Consider the following 22,289-nt stretch of genomic DNA (forward strand, 5'->3'; position numbering starts at 1 on the left):
TTTATAAATGAGGCACAGTCATTAGACTAAGAGTTAGTGGTTTGTAAAACCTTCAGAGAGGTAATAAAACTTTTACAAGAATGATGGAAACCAATGAGGCCATGTGAAGCTCTGCTCTGAGATGCTCTTACATAAGGGAGAAACCCCACAGCCTTGGGAAACACGCAGTGAGGGACAAGGGCGCTTTCAAGACCAGAGGAATTTATGAAGTCTAAGTTGACTTTATCTTGCTGCCATCCATGGCAAAAGGAATAATGTTTCTGTGAATGTGTAAGTATTTGATAAGGGATCGTTCAACTTTGTCCAGTTATGAGTTGCAGCAGTACTTTTTGTCAGTTTCCCTGTGAGTGAAAACGTCATTCACCGGAGGGGAGAGAGGCAGGCGTGAGGGGGAGGCGGCGAGGGGAAGGGGTGGGAACACATGTTCCTGTCTGTGTGGTCTCCTAAAGGAGCCGCTCCGGATGGCTGCCTGAGCGTGGGCATTCTTCCTGCTCTCTTCCTCTCAGACACGGGTTTTATGCCCTAATCTGGCTGCCTCTTGTCAGATCTAACGAGGCACAGAGCCGCAGTCAAATGTACCCCGCGGACTTTACGGCCAGATGCAGCTACACATGCAGAGTGCCTGCCCATTGTTTGAGGTGCCAGCCAGCCACCACTTCATGACCAAAATGATACCGATTTTAGGCACAAAGGTAACAATTCCAGAGTCCCCGGCGGTCCTGTCGTTAGGACTCTGTGCTTTCACTGCAAGGGCAACTGTTCAATCCCTGGTTGGGGAACAAAGGAAGATTCTATAAGCCTTGCTGCTGCTGTTGCTGCTGCTAAGTCACTTCAGTCGTGTCCGACTCTGTGTGACCCATAGACGGCAGCCCACCAGGCTCCCCTGTCCCTGGGATTCTCCAGGCAAGAACACTGGAGTGGGTTGCCATTACCTTCTCCAATGCATGAAAGTGAAAAGTGACAGTGAAGTCGCTCATTCGTGTCAGACTCTTTGCAACCCCATGGACGGCAGCCTACCGGGCTCCTCTGTTCATGGGATTTTCCAGGCAAGAGTACTGGAGTGGGTTGCCATTGCCTTCTCCACTATAAACCTTGCGGTGAGGCCAAAAAAAAAAAAAGTAATTCCTATTTGAGGAGAAGGGGATGACAAAGGATGAGATGGCTGGATGGCATCACTGACTCAATGGACATGCATTTGAGTAAACTCCGGCAGTTGGCGAAGCGTGCTGTAGTCCGTGGGGTCGCAGAGTCGGACACGACTGAGCGACTGAACTGAGTACTCTCTGCTTCAATATATTCGACTTTCTGTCCTCAACCTCTAACTCGTTACTTTTCATTAAAGCCTGCTTTGTTAAATGACTATAACTATATGACTATACTACCACTTTGCAGTAACTCACACTGCAGACCTGCTGACACTCATTTCCACAAGCAAATGTCAAACTGTCTTCAGGGTAAAGTACCATATTTATTGTAGTATCTACACATTTATTTCATTTTTAAAAGACTTCTTTTTTTTATATTGGATGGTTAGATAGCATCACCAACTCAATGGACATGAATTTGAGCAAACTCTGGAGATAGTGGAGGACAGAGGAGCCTGGAGTGCTGCAGTCCATGGGGGTCACAGAGTCAGACATGACTTAGTGATGGAACAGCTATTTATGTAGTCACATAATGTGCTCTGCCCAGAATGCAGAAAATTAGCACAGGAAGAGGCGCTTCCTTTCCCACACCCCCACTGTGTGCACATGGCTTTGTGGAGAGCCCTGGCACCATCCTAAGGCAGTAGTTCCAGGAGCCCGGGTTCTCCGCACCAGTCTGCTCTTCAGTGGCAGATGATGCGCCTTTGCTGACCTTGGCTGGGAGACTGGGCCTGGCTGCAATAGCAACAGAGTCTGATGGTGAGAAAGCCATGCCAGACGCCAAGCGGCACGGGCAGTGTGCATGCGTCCACTGACACACGCATGCTCTTTCATTCTCCAAATTGCTCACCAGAAAAGGTAAGTCTACTCTCTGCTTCAATATATTCGGCTTTCTGTCCTCAACTTCTAACTCGTTACTTTGCATTAAAGCCTGCTTTGTTAAATGACTATAAAAAGATTCCATGACACATATACACTGAAATTACTAATTGATTTAGGAAATCAATAATTTTATCTCTATAATTTTATCATAATTTATTAGTAGTAGTCCAATTCTACTCTTCGTGTAGATAAGCCTAAGGAGGTGAGAAAAAGAACTATTATTTATAGCTTTATCTATTTTATTTTTCACTCCTTGGTCATGTGAGGGGCTAGATTATCTTCGGGAAACCTTGGTATAGTAACGCAAATTAACCAGTGACGTCCGAGTTGGCCAGTTCTCCAGGACTCACCATAGCCAGTCTGTGACACCAGCTCAGCAGCCCCTCCGATGGGCTTCGTGAACACCCCCATGATTCCTTTCCCCACGCCGGAGATAACACCCTTGGCCTTGTGTCCTGCTGAAGCTTGAGCCTCTGATGTTTTCTGGAAGTTCTGCATTGGCTGATCAACTATACCAGCAATTGCACCTGAAAAATAACGAAAGCCTGGGTAAGGACGGAGGCATGAAACCCTGAGAAAGTGAAAGCTTTCAATCTGGAACAGTTTTGTTTGGATTGAAAATGAAACCCCACCCTCATTATAAAGCGCTCTACCATGCACTCATTTACCATTTATCTAAGTACACTGAGGCTATTTTAGACATTTATTATTGCAGTATCTTCATCAAAACATGATGTTCTGACTAGGTTTGACCCAACACAGCCAGGATCTATGAAGTTCAGTTTAGAGTTTAATAAACATGCCAGACTGTTTCCAAGTGCACCCACACACCTTTCTCCAGAAATCAAGCAACACGGTTTAGAGAAAAGCAGGAACGATTCCTTAGGAGAGTGAGCAGAATATATTTTCACTGAATCTGGGGATGAAAAACCTGAAAAGGGCGAGCCTCTTTCTTGTTCGCTCTTTTAGTAAGAATAAGAGCAATTGTTTAATATAACCTAATGTTAATATATTAAGAATTACATAGTAAGAGTAATTATTGATATCGTAATAATTATTTCTATTACAGTAAGTCTGTCTCAAGGGCTTACTGTATGCTAAGGGCTCACTTGTAGGAGATCGTTAATTCTCACAATCTTCAGGAGTCGTGGTTTTATCCTCAGCACCAGGCCGCCAAGGCACAGGGAGGTTAAGGAGTTTTCCCAAGGTCACACAGCTGTCCTGTGCTTGTGCCAGGATTTGAGTCTAGGGAGTCAGAGTCACAGCCTCATTCTTAACCACCAAGCTAGTCACTGATCCTGTTTATAAAACAAGCTTCTCTCCTTGACCAGTCTTGGAAAAATCTCCTTTTCTCTCACTTCAACTGAGGATTGGCCACTTAACTCTTCGCTTGAGAATAGCTAGAAGCCTAGAGCTCACGGCTGTCTGCTCTAACAGCTTTCCCAGGGGGCAGCCAGGCCAGGCGTGGAGCTGGCATGTGAATCCCTCGGCCTCTGTGGGTTCCCTCCTTGCTCCTCGCACTCTGAGGGACCAGGGGTTGAGTTTGAGTAAAAGGCCTCAAAAGTTCAGATTTTTCTGCCACAATGGAGTGAAGAGTTCCCTAACCCAGCAAGAGGTAAAAATTTCATTACAATTCTTGACAGAATTCTGTTTTCAACTCAAACCTGCTAGGATTAATGAAAATGCACCATCCCTGGGTAGAAATTTTAGCTCATGTTAAACCCCATTATTCCAAATGCCACTAATTCAAAGTCTCTTGGGTAAAGGGAGATTCCCAGGTCTCAGTTAATGACCTGCTAATTTCAAGTCATATTCCATTGAACAAAATCCAGTAAAACAAAAAGGCCAGTTCCTTTGTGTCAGTTGTAAAGGGAACATTCTTCATGGATTCCACTCTTCTAAATTTTGACAGCGCCATTTAAGTTTATGTATTGACAGATTAACAGTGACCTGAGGCGAAGGGTCTGTTTCCCAGCCCAGACCACAGCTTCCCAAACCTCTTATTCAAATGATGCTGGAAGCAGAGGAGGCTGCTCATGGTTGGCCTGGGCCGCCCTGACGGTCAGCGACCACGGGCCACGGCGGTTCAGGCGCTCTACGACACCCGGTCTTGGGGCCTGGGCTGGGAGCTCGCCTCGCGTCTTCAGTCTGAGGAATCTGAGGTTCTGTTCTCCATCTATGAGGTCAGGAGTCAGGGCAGCTGGGAAGTATTAATGGAACCCGCTGCACTGGGAGGGGCAAGAACCCTGGGGTCTTCTCTTCAAATCATCTCACAGCAGGCAGGTCAAAGTGAAAAGCATCATATCAAAGAATATAGCCTTTGCGATGTCACTTCCTGATTTCTTTGAAAGACGCCCATGCTGAGAGCAGAAAAGGTGGGGTAAATAATAACAAATTCACTATCAAATTAATTGCCTTTCTGCATTTTTCTGGTAGAAAAGTGTTTTCTCAGGTGCAGATTTCCATTAAGACTATTAAAACTGAGTTAGGAGGGGGGCAGGTGAAAATCTCTCATTTTCCCTTAACATGTCAGGCCTGTGCCTGGGGCAGCCCCCACCCCGGGCTCTGACCTCCACCTGCCTAAGCGCAGACAGGAACCGCAGCGAGGCTCCCCTCTGATCCTCCACTTTTCTCCAGCTCCTGGCCGCAGTGAAGGCTCGGTTACTGTGGCTTTGATAGATAACCTCTTGTGGCCGCCCCCGAAGTGGGAAGCCTGAACGCTGTGACAGGTGTTAGATCCTAAGAGGCAGAGGAGGAGCTGTGGGGTCCCGGGGTCCTGGGTGGGACGCTGGCCTGATGCACACACGGGGCCCGGGTGCCTGAGACCCCAGCCCCGCCCACGAAGCAGCTCTCAGAGAGGCAGAGGGGCTTTCTCCATAAGCCTAATCCAGCCAAATACCACCGGTACATTATTTACTGCCGTATACTCCAACTCTGCTCTGAGGCTTTAGGTAGTGAAAATGGATCCCAAAACTTGTCCGCTGGGCATCAGGCCATGGAGGGCAGCCATGTGGAGCTGGCTGTGATGTGACGAGGTGAAGGAGGGAGGGGAGGGGGCTTCCAGGGATCCTTCCTGTGCCGGCCAGCCTGGCTTCGCTTTCTCCTTTTCTTTTATTGCCATGCTGCGTGGCCTGTGGATCTTAGTTCCTCAACCAAGGATCAAACTCACGCCCTCAAGTGGGAGGGACATGCAGAGGCCTAACCACCGGACCACCAGGGAAGTCCCAGCCGTGCTTCCTTTCCTGCCCCTCCTTTGGTGGAAGAGGGGGGCTTGCTCTGTGAAGCAAGGAAACGAAAAGGCTCTCCTCACCTCTTCTGTGACTCGCTCAGCTTTAGGCTGGGTCACTATCTATCGATGTTCTGCCCGTGTGGCTGTTCCAGTGCTGCCGTGTTGCATGTTGTAATTTTATTTTGGGCTTTTTTGTTTTTAATCACGATGGTTGGAGGCACAGGCTGTGACACCGCTCCAAAGCTCACCGTTCCAGGGACAAACAGGCCCCACAGAGTGTGCTGGGCATCCCAGCTTGAGGCTCGCTTGTTTTTGACCAGAACAGATCAGCAAACCGAGAAAGAAGCACGCTCGTTGTTCGGAAACTCCCTTCTAATTGGAACGCAGGGTGCTGATGGCTGAGGGCGGCACCAGGGGGACCGTGGGCCAGCGCCTTCTGGGCGCCCATGTCCTGACTCACCTGGTGGAGGCGTTGTGGCCGGGATTCTGAACGTCATCTCGAGAGTGGCCATGGAAATGAGGCGTGGCTGCTGGGAAATCCAGCAACTAACTCTTAAGTCAGAGAAGGGAGTTCTGACAGCCTGCCTTTGGTATTCATGAGAGAGAAGACCCATCTGGGAGGTAACGTGCCCGGTAAGTGCCACATGGAGCTCACATCCCCTCTCAGCAGGCTCCAGGCCGAGGTAGAAAGTGGGTCTGTCCGGGGAATAGAGCTGCTAAGTGCGGGCAATCCTGACGCCAACTCTGTAGGCTGGACAGTTCTTCCAAAAGCCACTGCTTTCTGAAAACAGTTGTAGACCTCTTCCAGGAGCTTCGGTGGCATCCCTCTCTGGGTCATCATTTCCTTGCTGACCCGGGGCGATGGGCCTGGCCAGGCAGCTATAGATGTCCTTGGATTTTTCAAGAGCCTCGTAACACTCCACAGTGTCCTCATGAGGGCTGAGCTGAGTCAAGAAGGCCCATCAAACTCATAAACATTTGGGGGAAATGTGTTTTTCCTACTCTGCAACTTTCACTTGTTCAGTCTCCCCACATCCTGATTGTTTCCAGGCGTGGAGCCCTTCAGGGTGGGTGACATGTGGAAAGACCCAGGCTCTTGTCCCTTCTGGACGCACGACCTGGGCAAGTCACCTAACCTCATCCACATCTAGGGTTTGAAGACCAGACAAGATGACTCATGTGGAAGTGCTCTGACAACCCTGAATTGTTATTTAAATATATTTTTACTAACTAGGTCATTTATGTTTACGTCATTTATGAAGTGTTATTTAAATATATTTTTACTAACTAGGTCATTTAAAAAGGAAGAAACTGAGGAACTAGCTTTTTTATTTTACTAAGCGTGGCTATTATATATAAACAGCTCTAACTTCAGCTGGGCACTTACTGGCATGCAGCGGTTTTATACACCATTTCTGGGGATGTATTACACGGCGACAAATCCGTTCTAGCCTCCCTTTTTTCTTCCTGCCATACATCGAGGACCAGACGTTTTGAGATGACCCAGTGATCATGTGGGATACAGTTATTGAACTCTTTCAAGAAAGGAAGCTGGTTGGGTCAACCTTAGTTTGAGGAGCACAGAAATGGACACACTGCTCATGGTGTGTTGCTGGGAGCGGAGCTCCTGGGGGCCCAGGGTCAGAGCACTGCTGGCAGGCGCAACCAGATTCACATCATTCCCAGAACTCCTAGGTTTGCGGAAGTTAACTTTAGATTCTGAAAGACTCCATGAGCCTACTGCAATTTCCATAGACAGCCTAAATGATTCCCTTGCATGGAGGAGTGTGTACAAAACAAGGTTTGGGATTGTCTATCCTGGTTAGTAATAGGAGCCGTGCTCCAAAGGGTGACGTCACAAAGGCAGAATCACAGCTCCCCACATAAGTGATTTCTACCACCCTGCACAGTCTCAGACAGTGGAAAAAGGAGAGTGGGTGTGGGTGTCTCTGGGTGGGAAGAGCCCAGATCAGCCAAGATGGAAACAGCCACATGCCAGCCAGCTCAGGTCTCCTATGCTGAGTGCCTCCATCCAAGATCCTGGACAGTGGGGAGGAAGCACTCCTGCCCACAGCAGAGGGCATGCAAGGTCACAATTCTTAGCAGAAAGAGGTCCCACGGTTGCCAGATAATGACCCAAGGCCTCCACGGTAACCTCACAGTCACTTCCTATGGTTACAGCAACCAGACTAAAGCTAAAGCCAAGATGCCCCAGCCACTGGTCAGATGGCTCTCTTTTCTGAAGACGTCTGGTCTCTGGTCTCGCTGAAACCAGATGGCCCTTCTCGTTCCCTTGCTACCATAACATAATGAAGGTGCTGCTGACCAAACATAGATGCTGCATCTGGCGCGCAACGGACCACCACTACTTCTAGTAACGGCAGAGTCATTTCCAGCATGAATTTACAGAAGAGAAGCCCTGAGGTCACAAAGATAGGGACCTGGAACCCGAGCCTGGGGGTTGCTGACTCCTGGGGACCATGCCCCGCTCCTCCCCGCCCCCTACCTACACCAAAGCAGCCACGCCACCAGTGAGGGGTTCGCTCCTTAAGCAGCTGCTCCACCCCAGGTCCCCATTCCCACACGTTATCACCCGGCCGTGCCCCACATCCCTGCAGGTTCGTTAGGACTTAAACAATTTCTGGTAACTGCAACTGAACTTGAAAGATCGCACTGCTTCCTGTCAGAGCCTCACTCAGCTGGCCGCTGTGAGAGGAGGCCTTGTGTACAGAACTGCAGCCTGGAGAGAGGGCAGGTCCTTTCAAGCTCATCGTTTCTGACCTTTGGTCTCCCTGCTTTGGGCCCCTTTGATCTCCCAGAGATGCAAACTCCTTCAGATGCTCAGCGGGCAGGCGGCCAAGCAACACAGTTTTAAATTCCTTTGCAAACAAATAAACAGAAGATACCCTTGAAAATCCTGCTCTGCAAAATTTCAGCTCTGAAGCTTCCTTTTTTTTATAGATTCCCCACCCCCCCCGCCCCCCAGAGCAACTTGTTTTTCAAACGTTTGTAATATTTGGAAATACCCAGAGCAGTCTTTCCCTCTCCGTGTACCACTTGGCTGCTGGACAAATGGCAATTACTCGGAAAAATAAAAGGAAAGAGTGGGCTCCCCACTGAAGTTTACATGACATTTGCACATGGCTCAAGTGTTTCTCAAACAAAAGCAGGCGATTCGATTGCTGATTGCCCTATCTGAGGAGGAGAGGGGGTAAGGCTTCAGGAGGCTGGCCGGTTACTCCCTTGGGCAAGCAGGCAGCTGTGGGCTGACATTCTCCAGTTGACGCCCGGAGCGGGACCCTCCCGGGAGAATGACGCCTTAGGGATGCCACGAGGGAGCAGAGAGGAGGCAGCGGGAGAGGCGACTCCCACTAGCGCGCGGAAGGGCGGGGCCCAGGCCCCAGGATGGCCCTCAGCAGCCACACCAGGATCGGCGTGGGGACCAGGCTACGGGCCTCTTCTCAGCCTCAGCTTTGTCTGCAGAAAAACGGAAGGGCCACACTACCCCCGGTTCTGGCCGGGGGTGGGTACCTGGCCCCGCCAGGCTCGTGAGCAGACGCCTGAGCGCCCCCCACCGCCTCCCCGGCCCCTTACCGAGCAGACTGATGCCCAGCCGGGACAGGCCCTGCCGGAGCCCCTCGCCCAGGCTCTCCGGGAGCTGCCGCCGCCACTCTTCCTGCCGGTTGTAGTGCTCCTCGTCCAGCGACAGCCGGTCCATGTTCCGGGCCAGGCTCGTGGCCAGGTTGGTGATGGACGTGAGGGTACCTGAGGACACAGAGGCACGTGGGTTTGGGGTCCTGGTCACATGGATGCTGGCCCCAGGGGAGGGGTCCCCGGAGCGCTGCGGGCGAGGGGAGTCCACAGCGGCCTTCTGGACTCGCCCATGGAGAGTGAGGGCGGCTTCCCCCTGGGCAGGGTGAGGCCGCGGCCTTCGGAAAATGAGGTGAAGGTGAACACTTGCTGAGGAAAGGTGATACACTCAGTCCTAATAGAGGATAGGATTAGACCCTCCCTCACCAGAAAAATGCCTGCAGTCTCACACAGAGCTATCATGCACTCATCTGACCGCCAGGGCTTGGCTTCAATAGTTAGTTTTGAAGTCCTCAGGGAGGCCCAGTTTTTTGAAGGTTGCAATTTGCCGGCTCTCATTTGAAAGGGTAAGGTTATGTTGCTGAATTTTAAACAGATTGTAAAGGAATGTTTCCACTTTACAAGTAAGATCTATTCTTCCCCATTACTGTAGTCATAGTAAAGGAAGACACTCAACTTTATCATTTGACAGTCAGGAAATAATTATTATGCCACAGAGAATATGTGTGATTTTGATATTCAGGGTGTGAGCTGGAAAAAAAAAAAAAAGTGAAGACAATAAAGAGAGTAAGGCATGTGAAAGCCAGGATTCTGTCTGGTTTTCCCAAGAAAGGCTATTTCTGCGTCCTTCTCAAGACAGTCATAATCCCCTCCAGCAAGTCTGCATTGGTCTCAGTGAGCAAAACTGAAAGACATTAACGGACATATCCTGAAGCTAATGAATTAATTCATCTGTTATTGGATGTCTAGGTTCAAGAAGAAATGGAAGATGTTTTTGCAGCTGCATCTTTACCAGTCATCTGGAAAGAAAAAAAAAATCTACGTACACACACACACACACACACACACACACACACACAGACAAACCAAACAGATTTTGCTAACAGGAAAGAACAAGTGTAAAAAAAATTCAGTGAGTCACTACGCTAAAATTACCGCTGGAGTTCGATTTAGCAGGTGTTGGTTGTCTTATTTTAAAATAAAAACAACAGAACCACAAAGATTCAAGTGTCAGGAGTGAGAAATCTGCAGTGACTCACCCGTGGGTTCCTGCGGCTCAGCTCACAGGCCTCCTGGATGACCGGGGGCCCCGGGGGGAGTGGCCCTGTCACTGTCCATGGAATTTGGTTTATTGCTCTTGCTGTTCTCTTGCCAGTCCCCCCTCTATGGATCATGGGTTCTCATATTTCAAGCTCAAGTCTTGTTTGAGGTCTTCTAGAGACTTCTATAACCTGCCCACTCATAAGAGAGTTGCAGTACTGTTGACTGTAAAAGGCCTTTTACCGGGCAGGGGGAGAAGGCCTTTGCCCTGTTTCCCCTGCCTCCCGCTGAGAAGAAACGGGGACTCAGATGGACCTTGTTAGTTCCCGAGTCACTGCCAACTTGACCAAAATATGGGCAAACAAACACGGATGAAAGGGAAGCACGCTCCTTCCCGAGGTGGGGGGTGGGGGTGGCCGACTGCAGTTGGGCTCCTGCGCCCGATGACGCGTCCTGGCCACAAGGTGGCGCTGTGTACGTGGCGAGCCGGGGGAAAGCTGGCCCGCTCACCTCCCCACCGGCTTCCACTGTCAAAATGTATCCTGCTCCTTACGAAAGTTATGACAACTGTATCTACATTAAAAATATATATATATATGATGAGGCAACACAGTGTAGGATTTCTGATGTTTAGCAGAAGTCCTGAACACCTTTAATATTTCTGCATTTATCACATGGAATAACAGTTGAGCCAATCCTTGTTTTCCCAGTGGGAGGTTTCAAATTCTGAAGTTTCTGAAACATTTTCACACAACTACAGGCAAGCAGTGATCTGTTTAAAACATAAGACATTATATATGGGCTTTGTTACACATCCAACGTCTCACTGCCAGCTAACAAGCCAAACAAAGCTAGAGGCAATATTAATTCACGGAGAACGTTTAACACGTTCTCTAAAAAGACAGGGAAGGAATGAAAATCAGGCCTCATTACCAGGAACCTGAAGAAGCTACCTTTGGAAATGTGCTTCACAAACGATGTAGTCCCTCTGGAAACCCCGCTCACGAAGGCTCCCGGGCCTCGGGTCAGCCCCTCGTACGGAAGCCTGAAGAAGTCAGCGATGCCGTTCCCGATGCTTCGCACCAGACTCGCCGGGCTGCCAAGGATTTCCAGGGATCCAACCACCCAGCCTGCGAGGGAGACCGGAGGGAAGGGGTGACTGAAACCTTAAATGCAGCACTTTCAACATTTGGGAAAAGTGACCCATTTTCCCTGCAATTCATTTTTCACACTAGAATTGAGAATTGTAATAAGCTCCTCTGGAGCAAAATATGGGAAATAACTCATTCACTGTGAATTCATAAATGGCAAACTTTCATACTTCATAAATCAAAGTGATCCTTTTGGCAGCCTCACAAATAGCTTTAATATGACTTCCCTGCCTCCCGTATTCCTGCTAAAAGGGACCCGTGTGCAGGGGGATGATGCTCCCGCCCCCTCCAAGCCAAGGCGGCCCCTGGGGCGGCAGGTGTCCGCAGGCTGGGGGGTTCTCCTTAAAGCTCCTTGGTGCAGCGAGGGGCCGGGACGTGGAGGAGGCCAGATGCTAAATGGGGTGCTGCAAAGGGGATGCACAGCTCTGACAGGGACGGAGGAGTTATTTTTAATCTTTCCCAATCCTACCAAGCTGAGCGCTTCCCTTTGGAGTGGAGCTGGAGCCAGAGAAATGTCTCCCCTTCCCCCCCAGCTTCAGTTGTGTAAACTCTAGTGACAGGGACATACTGATTAGCTTAGCGAGAGGGGCGTGTTCCCTGAGGGTCCCAGGCGGGGAGCTTGGGATCTGGTTTCCTATTTGAGCTGGGGCTTGCCAGGAGCCGGCCTGCTTGGTGGCCTGACTGCCGAGCGCTCGGCCCCGTGGGAACGTGGCTGAGTGTGGACCCCGGAGCGGCTCCCTGCCTTCGCTCCTGGGTGGGGGTTCGGGGCTCTCACTCAGAGGATGCAAGAGGCAGGCAAAGGCCGGGGGCTCAGGAGAGTACAAGTCCAAACACAGTGTCTTTGGGGAACATGCTGACCTCCCCAGCCCAGGGCTGAGAGGGCTTTAAGGGGAGGCTGCGGGGGGCAGGACCCAAGTGGGAGCTGATCCCGTGTCCCCTGCGGCAGGTCCCGGGAGGCCAGGCCTGGGACAGAGACCACTCCTACCCCCCAGTCAAGTCATCAACCCCAGAGGGTCCCCAAGCCCAGCCCTTTGGAGAGGAACATCCTTACATGTTGGGCCCCCTTCTCTCTTCTGGGACATTAGAAGACAACATCAGGGTTTAGGTGAAAAGAGGGAATTATTTCCAGAAGATGAGGATTATAAATGGAGGGGCCTCTGGGTGGCCAGGCATTCACCTCACTTACTTTGCCCAGCCACTCTGCAAGCCTTAGTACCTGCCTTCACATAAATTCAGATTTAGCTAAGGACTGAGCCTCTCCCGGGCGAAGGGACTGTGCCAGGCTCAGGGGACAGAGCCTCATGTGACGTCGTGTTGCCCTGTCGCCAGCGTCTTGAGAGCAGGTAGGACGAGGAGGGGACTGTGGCTCAATTCTCCCCATCTCCCAGCTGCGACACGTGGGAGGGCTTCAAGGCCAGGCTTACCCAATTCCAAAGCCCATCCTCCCTCTTCCTGCGAGCCCAGGCCTAACTGAGTAGGCAGGCTACCAAGGAAGGTTGTGGAATATTCTCCCTCAGAGGGCCTTCTCCAGATGTAAAGAAACAACAGATTTCCTTTAGCCTGAAAGAGTTGGGAGGTTCACTTGGAGGCAAGAGATTGGACTTGAAACAACTGCCCTTCTCTCCAAAGCTTCCATACAGATATGAAGAAAGGAGAGTTAGCTACCACCAAGCACTGTCCGATGGGCCTGGTCAGGCCAGCGCAACGGGGCACAGGGCGCATGGCAGGCAGCCAGCCCCACCTTCCAGCCCACAGCCCGGCCACAGGAAGGTGAGGCAGACAGTCCTGGGTCGGGCCACTGCGGATGGGGAGTCTAGGTATGGATCAGAGCTACTTCTAAAGGCCCCTGAGAGGGCCAGAAAAGGACCAAAGAACCCGAAGGCATTCTGCCTTTAATTATTTCTCTCCAAAAGCAAACATATCGTTTTGCTTACTGGGTTTGGAGATTTTATTGAAAAAAGGTAACTGTCTGGCTGCCCATAGAGCCAAGCCTTGGAAATAGAGAGGGAGCCCAGGAAATTAGAGAGTCCACACAGTCTCCTTCAAATAGGGTCAGTGGTCACTCATTTCTAATCACTTTATTGTACTTCCCCAGAAATGAGGTCAGGGTATTTCAGCCATTTAAGATTAAGTCCCATGGGTGAACCCTGACCCAAGTGAGACAAGTGAGGCAACCTGCCCACTCCCAGGCCAGCCCTTCCTTTCCCAAGAAGGCCAGTACATTCTCTCTGAGATGCTTCTACCCAGGGGAAACCTCCTACCCTCTTCCCATTCCCACTGCTTTCCTCCAGATAATCTTCAGACTGTCTGTAAGGCCTTTAGTGACAGAACTCCCAACAGGCCTGAAAACTTGGCTCTCTAGTGTAGAATTTGTTTCAGCATATAATGAGACTGAGACAGCAGCTTAGAGAACTTTTAGGTAGATTACCAAAAAATCCAAACAGAATGTTCCTGTGAAAGCTCATGAAAAATGAAAGAGAGGTCACTTTTAGCACAGAGGCTGCAGGACGTGGTTCCCTGGTGGTGGTCACAGCTGGAGCTTCCCTGCCAGCTCACTACTCTGACGGGTGCTCCCACACCTTCGCCCAAGGTGATGACTGGGTGGACGGGAAGCGTACTCCTTCCTAGGCTCCAGACCAGAGCTCAGTAACCTACCTGCCTGCTTCTCACGGGAAAGGCAAAAACTGCCTGAAAGAGTAAAGCTTTTCATATACCTATTAAATTTGAAATGGTAGCTGCTTGTTTTAAAATAATTTCTTAGCAGGAGGGAAATCTTTTCTTCCTTGTGGTACAGGCTATGAGAACAAGTTTCAGGGCAGGGACCTCCTCTGATCTGGCCATCCAGAGTTCTGGGTAGCTAAGGATTTTGTTCTGAAGAAAACAGAATCTTGCCAGTATGGCAACAACATGGGTGGGTTGGTCACTGCTACAATGTTGTCCTACCTGGGAATGCACTCACCAAGGACAATGTTACCACCTTCTGTCCTGCCTTAGTGTTAGAAAGTAAGACCTCCCTGCGCTTTACCAGAAGGGACTGCGAGACCAGCTCCGGTTGGTTGGTGTTGGTCGCCTGGAGTTCATAGCAACGTGAGGAGCCCGATTATCAGACTGAAACCGTGCGAGTTTTAGGCGTGAGAGTGAATTTAGGTCAGGAAGGTGAGCTCTGACGCCCATTACCATAGGGAATCCGGAGACAACCTGGTCTCCAAAATAACCTTCAGCTCATAGCACTCCCCACACCACACTGTACACACAGCCAAACACCCGCCGCGGACTCCTCCCGCTCAGGTCTGTGGAGAGGCTGACCTACAGCCTTCTCTTTGCCATCTGTCTAGACAGGCAAGGCTGCACTGGGTACGTAGAAGGCTCTTTATGCATCTGACGAGCACACAAATCCTCTGAATTTCTCACCTAGAGCTATTCATGGGCCGTAATGAAGAAAGTTAACAGCCCAGAACTACATTTCTTTTAGGCCCAGGGGCTGAGAGGGCCTGGGCCAGTTTTCCTGGCTGCACTAGCTCCCTGATATAGAGCCTTGTGTCTTCAAGGAGCCGAAAAGGCACTTGCTAAATGGGAATCAAAATTCTGTTACATAACAGCAAATTTAACGGCCGCTACTGCTTAAGGGTTCATTAAGCGCCACTCTAAATTCAGGGTACTTCACACACTTCCATTGTTTTCTTGTCAGAAATCTTAAAACCCATTTTATGGGTGAGGAAACTGAGATGTGGGAGGTTCAGTAACTTGCCCCCAGCCTCACAGCCAGCAGTGGCAGGGTCTGGACTCCAGTCCACTGCTGTCGAACTGCCCCTCACCCTCCCATGCTGCTTCCCTGTGTCTTGGAGTCAGGACCACCCTGAAGCCTTTCTTTCTCGCTCAGGCTCCCTCTGCTGTGTCCTCACCTGCTCTGAAGAGGGCCCCTGCGGCGTAGTGCATGGCCAGGGCGTGGACGAGCTGCCTGGCCGTGGTGAAGATGGGGCCTCTTTCAAACACTGAGAAGGAGAGCGGAGTGTGGTCAGAGGCGATGTACAGCTTGAGGGACGCATGGATGCTGACGAGGAGGTTCACAGGCTGTATCACCAGCTTCTGCAGCTTCACGGGATGCACCAAGGCCCGGGCGTGCTGCCTCACCTGCATGGGCAGCACCTGTCTGCCGCCTGCGAGAGCCGTGGGCTGAGCGCCCGGGCTGCTGCTGGGCAGGTAGGTCTCAAACAGAGTTTTGATGTAGTAGACAAACGTGTCTTCCACATATAACCGGGCAGGTTTCAATTCAAAACTGAACTCGTTCACATCGAACAGGACATCCTTGCCTTCGGTTAACGTGAGGCAGAGTTTGATAAAGCAGTTTTTCTTGTATTCTTCCAAATCTTCACTGGATACGAGGAGACTCTGCATCTTGGAGTACTGAGGAGATTCTGTTTTCTCCTCCTGGCAGACCAAGACAGCAAAGTGGAAATTGGATTTGTTGTACAGCTGGTTGTCCAGCTGCAGGTCCCCGCAGCAGACCTCCACGGAGTAGACGTGAAAGGGGGCGGCGGCCATCTCTTCCCCAGGGAGGTGACCAGCCACGGGGGCCATCTGGAGGAAAACGTGGTCCAGTGTGAGTCTCAAAAGCTCGGATGATGCTCTGTGGTGGGTGAGGTCATCAAACACCGCCAGGCTCAACTGAGTGATGAACATTTTAAATGTCACGATCTTCTCCAGAGTTCTGGAGGAGAAAGGGAAGAGAACATGAGCATTTCTCCTCCAATTTTCTTTTCTTTTCCTCCCTTCCTCCCTTCCTTAATGTCTTAGTAGATTTTCAATGACGGAGCCTTCTTAGAAACCTCCTGATGTCCCATCAGATTCTCATAAGAAACAAATTAAGAACTGAACTTCCAGTACATCGTGTCTGGACAGAGCCAGGCACACTCCAACATCACTGGGAGATGTTCCCAAAGGGACCATTACAAGCTCTCGTCATGCTGCTCTATCGTGTTCCCCTCATCAACACCAGATTTTTATTCCCAAATCCTCTGAGTTCTTTGTGCACTAATTCTCTGTTGTGATCATCACGAGGCGAAAGGTTGTGATAAAATAACCAAGATGCCTTATATTGGGAAAAGTAAGAGTAAGCAAGAGAAAACTTCCCATGAACCCCCCGGCACAGCCCAGCGACCAGCATGGGCTGTGCGCGTGCTCTGCTCTCCCTGTCATGTTTAGAGCTGAGCAGACTGTGCTGCTCCACGATCCCCTCTGTCCTGAGCTAAGCCATCATGCTCTCACCCTCTTCAAAGTCATTGCTCCAGCAATTCACTCCCTCCTACACCATTTCCTCTTCCTTACCAGCAGCTTAAAAACATGCTATTACTTCTCTTATCTTAAAAAATCCCTCTCATTAACTAACTCCTCCTCTAGCTACCCTTTTCCTGATCCCCTTCACATAAACACCCCAAAGCACATACACCTTGTCTCCTGTTCCTCACTTTCCATTTTCTCTTAGCCTTGATTCAGGCAGGCTCTGTCCCACCTCCTCTACCAGAGCAACTCCCATCAGGGACCCCAAGGGACTTGCTTGTCGCTAAATTGAACAATGGGCTTGAAGTCTGTGACTCACGCCCCTACTGTGGCATTCGAGTGGATAATTCCCTCCTTCTGGAAATCCTTTCTTGGCCCGTCTGCTCTCAGCTCTTGTATGTCTCATCACTCATCACCTATGGGACTCCCTCCTCTTAAAGGGCAGGTGCCCAAGCTTCAGCCCCTGGCCCTCTTCTCTCCCCATCTCCACTCACTCCTCTTGGAGGGCTTCATCTGGGCCCGCGGTTTGGCATCTATATGCTGATGACTTCTACAGTCACACATTCAGCCTAGAACTCCCTGTGAGCGCGGATCTTGCATTTCTAACTGCCCATCCACACAGGAGTCTCTTACAGGTCTCAGACGTCTCCAGGGTCATGTGTGTGGTCATACTCATGATCTTACCCCCAAACCCACACAACAGTTGTTCTCATCTTAGTTTATGATGACTACATCCTACCAGTTGTTCAGACCAAAACTTTGAGAGTTCTTGATGCCTCTATTTTCAACCCACATCCAACGCATCAGGGAAAATTCCATCGGTTTCTTCTTAAACTGCATCGTGAATCTGACCATTTCTTACCACTTTCCCTGTAGTGTAGCCTAAGCCATCAGCACCTAGTGTGAATAACTGTAATAGTCACCTAACCAGTCTCCTGGCTTCCTCCTTTACTTCTCTATGCTGCTACTGCTGCTGAGTGGCTTCAGTCGTGTCCGACCCCGTGCGACCCCATAGACGGCAGCCCACCAGACGCCCCCGTCCCTGGGATTCTCCAGGCAAGAACACTGGAGTGGGTTGCCATTTCCTTCTCCAATGCATGAAAGTGAAAAGGGAAAGTGAAATCACTCAGTCGTGTCTGACTCTTAGTGACCCCATGGACTGCAGCCTACCAGGCTCCTCCGTCCATGGGATTTTCCAGGCAAGAGTGCTGGAGTGGGGTGCCATTACTTCTCTATAGTTTACTTCAAAAGCATAGGGAACTATATTCAATATTCTGTGACAAACCATAATGAAAACAATGTGAGAAAGAATATATGTGAAATATATATATATATATATAAACTATACTTCAATAAAATTAAAAGAAAAGGAGCCATGGTCTTCTAAAAATTTATGTCAAATCAGGTAACTTCTCCGTTCAAACAGATCCAATGACTTCCCCATTTCACTCAGAAGAAAACGAAGCTCTGTGCAACCTGTGCCCTCCTTCCCGCCGTCCCCTGCCTGGCCCTGGGCCCTGGTTCCTCCTAGCTCACCCACTGCACTCGGCCCGCCCTGGCCTAGTCCCTGCTCCTCCAATATGCCGGTGCACTGCTTCCGACTTCTGAACTGGCTGTGCCCTTTGTCTGGAGAGTTCTCCCCAGATAATCATATTACTAACCCCCCCTGGCTGCTTTCAAGTCTTTGCTTAAATGTCAGCTTCTTGGTGAGGCTTACCTATACCAGTTTTTCAAAACTATCCTCTTTCTGTTCCTATAGCCGGGTAATTCCTGGTCCCAACCAGGCTTTGTTTTTATTGCTGCAGAACTCCAATCTTCCACTAAACCATAAAATTTCCTTTTTTATTATGTTCATTCTGTCCTCCAATTGCACACCTATGAGAATCTGATCTCCTCGGGAGCAGGGACTCGGGACTGTTAGGTCACAGGTAAGAATAGCACTGGCATCCAGTAAGCACTTGAGAAATACTTGCTGAACAAATGAATTAAGGAAATACCAGTAAATACTTAGGTCTTTCTTATTTCTGTCACTGAATGCATGGATTGTTGCTACTGCACAAGCAATGCCCTACTAATGCCCTATATAAAACATTCCTGAGCTGTGTGGGCTTGAAATCCTGGCTTATGCAATTCAAAATTTAGTCTTCGGTTCTATTACGCTATTAATTTGTTTTTACAAATTCTTCTGGTCAAAGGAAACCATCTACCCAACCTATTTGCAATATTATAAATTCAAATTAATCATACTATGGCAAGGTCCAAATTAATGAGTTCTTAACCATATATGAAAAGCAAGGAATTTAGAAAAAAAAAAAGGCTTAAATGTATAAAAGTTGATGACACTATTTTATATTTTAAATTAAAATTTAAATAAACTTTGATTATAAAATATGTTCTTATATAAAATTAATAAATAGAAAATCATTAAATAATCACTTATAACTGTACATCTATTAACAACTTTGATTCTTTTCTTTCCAGTGTTATTTCTAGGAATGTTTTCTGTATGTATGAGAATGTATGTGCATATATGTATTTAAGTGTGAATATGTGTGTGTGTACATAACTAGGATATATCTGTATATTCAAATTTATATTCCATTTGCTTTATTTTAGATTCATCACAAGTATTTTTCTATCCCACTAAAATCCTATAATGGTATATTCTGTGGATACCATTTTTTATACAACTGTGTATCATCTGTTTCCCTGCTGTCAGGATCTGTACTCTGAATATTTTGCCATTATAATTAGCAATGTGATAAAATCTTTCTGTATATCTTTGCCTACTTCTCTAATTATTGCTTTAACTCTTAAGCTCTTAAAACTCTTAAAAGTAGAATTTCCAAGCCAAAGGGATTTTAAAGCTCTTAATACAAATTACTCAAGTACTTTCTAGAAAATAGTAACAATTTACACTTTTAGTAGGACTGTATATGACGGAAATGTGTGTTTTCGTCACTCAGTCATGTCTGACTCTTTACAACCCCATGGACTGTAGCCCGCCAGGCTCCTCTGTCCATGGAATTCTCCAGGCAAGAAGACTGGAGTGGGTTGCCATTCCCTTCTCCAGGTATATGATTAACATCATTGTTAATTCAATATGTAATGTCTCATTTAAAGTTTGCATTTCTTTGGTTATTTGTGTTTCCACTTCCCAGAATTTTCCGGTTGTGTTTTTTACCCTAATTTAATTTTTGGAAGGAGGGACTATCTTCATATTATTCCTACTGAGTTGTATGAATTCTTTTAAGTTAAGGATATTAACTCTGGTTCATATTTACAAAACCTGATGGCAACATTCAGGTCAAAGCGGGGCAAATGTGGCTCTAAGAGGCGACTTTACTTTTGCTGTAGCTCTAATTGCTAAGTCTAATTACTGATTACCAGGTGGTCATATGGATAGAGAGGCATTAATCTGTATTTCATGCTAACGATAATGTATAATTCTAAGATGCATGTCTCAGTCTATAAATCAGTTTGTTAAACTTACCAGAGAAGAATTGGAAGGCGTACCCATGGAAGATGATATATTGCTTCTTCTTATGGGTGTAACTAAATGCTAATAACCATATCCTTATGGATTACAGAATAATTAACCAAAAGCTTTATACACACACATATATATATATGGATAACAAAAAATGGTGAACAGTAGGTTTACAACTTTTTAATGTGACACTTACCCTGCTGCTACTTGGATACTAGTTAAGCCTACCTGTTGGTATTAGTTACGACAGGCCCAGCTTTTCCTTCTGGGGCCACGTTGATGAAGACTGTGCCACAGTGATGGATGGTGTCCACGTACACATAGCCAAGGCCAGTCAGAAACACAACCTGTGAAAAGAACATGCAAAATCAGGTTGGGAAGCAATACAAAACACTGTTGAAAAGGCTCCAAATGTCTTCAGTTCTGACTCAATACCACAAACACTTGCTGGTTATATTTCTTTATATCCACATGTATAGGCTATTCAGCTGACTTGAAAAAAAATCAAATCCATATTTTCAATATCCAGCTGTAAGGTTCATAGGAAAAAAATGATGGATGACAGGGCATGAGTGTCTTCATTCTCTGCTTCTCTGGAATTGGCAAATAACTCTGCATGGGCTGGAGACTAGCCATGGACCAGCTTTATGTGCACATGTGAATCTCTGTGGGGGAAAAAAATCCCTGAATTGAAATGAGATGTGCAAAAACCTTTCAGGCTTTTGAGTTTTGACTTAGCGATCATAATGATGCCCTTCTGTGCTAGGGACACAAAAACATACCTGAAAACCCACCAACAAGACATGCTATAATCTCCTCAAGGTCCCTCGCATAAGTTGGAACAAGAATGTCAGGTAACTTCATTTGCTTGGAGTAAAAATTGATTTTTCTTCCATGAGGAGGTGGACTTAGACCTAAAAAAAAGTTCTATCTCAGAAGTCAGGTGCCAGGCTAGCAGAACAGATGTCCTTTCAGCATTAAATACCGATGTTGCTTAAATGGATAAATATTTGAAAACAGAACTATTTGAAAACTAATTCCAAGAACATCGTGTTCACAGCCAGCATTGCCTGAGGGTAAGGGCAAGAACCTCCTCATGTTCGGGAACATTGATGCGGACGATGTGTATTACCAATTCAGTCCATGCCTGGGCCCTTTTTATTATTAGAACAGCAAATAAAAAGAAGATTGAAAATTCCTGGATGAAGGAACAAAGCTAGGTGTCTGCTTGGCATGGGATGAATGTGTTCTAATTTTGACCAAATGAAGAGGTACCTGAAAGAACGTACACAGAACCACAAGAGTCTCTGATTCTCACCCTTGGATGTGACTTCAAGGTCACTGGGCTTCTTTCTTATACTATGGCTCCTCCTTCAGAAATCCTGATCGTCTTCAATATCCAGGGCATCTGGAGGTCATCTCTGCCTCCCCCTGTTTTCATCTCCTGCTCCGCCGACTCCTGCAATAACCTTCTTTCTTATCCTACGGCTACTGCTCTAGCTCAGACCCTTGTCTGCTCCTCAGCACCATCTGTGCAGAGAAAGCACTGTCCCTCTATGCAAATCCTTTCCATATCCTGTGTATCTTTGTACATACAGGGTGTTGTTACTTAGTCACAAGGTTGAATCCGACACTCTTTGTGACCCCATGGACTGTAGCAAGCCAGGCTCCTCTGTTCTCCACTATCTCCTGGAATTTACTCAAATTCATGTCCATTGAGTCAGTGATTCTATCTCACCATCTCCTCCTCTGCAGCCCCCTTCTCCTCCTGCCTTCAATCTTTCCCAGCATTAGGGTCTTTTCCAGTGAGTCAATTTTTGCATCAGATGACCAAAGTATTGGAGCTTCAGCTTCAGCATCAGTCCTTCCAATGAATATTCAGGGTTGATTTCCTTTAGGATTGACTTGTTCAATCTCCTTGCAGTCCAAGGGACTCTCAAGAGTCTTCTCCAGCACCACAGTTTGAAAGCATCAATTGTGTGGCTCTCAGCCTTCTTTATGGGCCAATTCTCACATCCATACATGACTACTAGAAAAACTATAGCTTTGAAAAGCTATACTGGAAAAACTATCGTCAGCAAAGTGATGTCTCTACTTTTTAATACACTGTCTATGTTTGTCATAGCTCCTTCCAAGGAGCAAGTGTCTTAATTTCATGGTTGCAGCTGTTCACTATCCGCAGTGATTTTGGAGACCAAGAAAATAAAATCTGTCACTGATTCCACATTTCCTCTTTCTATTTGGCATGAAGTAATGGGACCACC

The 22,289-nt window shown here is 47.9% G+C and overlaps 1 protein-coding gene and 1 long non-coding RNA gene across 8 annotated transcripts in view; one reads left to right on the forward strand and one right to left on the reverse strand.

The window, feature by feature from the left end:
- The window catches only part of VPS13B (vacuolar protein sorting 13 homolog B), an 851,071-nt gene that overhangs the window by 6,441 nt on the left and 822,341 nt on the right, over positions 1–22,289 (reverse strand). For all 7 annotated transcript variants that reach the window (XM_055546536.1, XM_055546537.1, XM_055546534.1 and 4 more), the window contains 5 exons: positions 20,254–20,372; positions 15,161–15,966; positions 11,061–11,237; positions 8,851–9,021; positions 2,378–2,554 (listed from right to left, as the gene is read on the reverse strand). In XM_055546536.1, coding sequence (XP_055402511.1) covers positions 2,378–2,554; positions 8,851–9,021; positions 11,061–11,237; positions 15,161–15,966; positions 20,254–20,372 — 1,450 coding nt within the window. The remainder of the gene's footprint in view (positions 1–2,377; positions 2,555–8,850; positions 9,022–11,060; positions 11,238–15,160; positions 15,967–20,253; positions 20,373–22,289) is intronic.
- Positions 8,863–10,068, forward strand: LOC129627030 (uncharacterized). Its single transcript, XR_008702396.1, has 2 exons — positions 8,863–8,998; positions 9,817–10,068. It is a non-coding gene; the product is annotated as an uncharacterized LOC129627030 (long non-coding RNA).

Source organism: Bubalus kerabau, chromosome 14, assembly GCF_029407905.1.
Source record: "Bubalus kerabau isolate K-KA32 ecotype Philippines breed swamp buffalo chromosome 14, PCC_UOA_SB_1v2, whole genome shotgun sequence".
Classification (NCBI taxonomy): domain Eukaryota; kingdom Metazoa; phylum Chordata; class Mammalia; order Artiodactyla; family Bovidae; genus Bubalus; species Bubalus kerabau.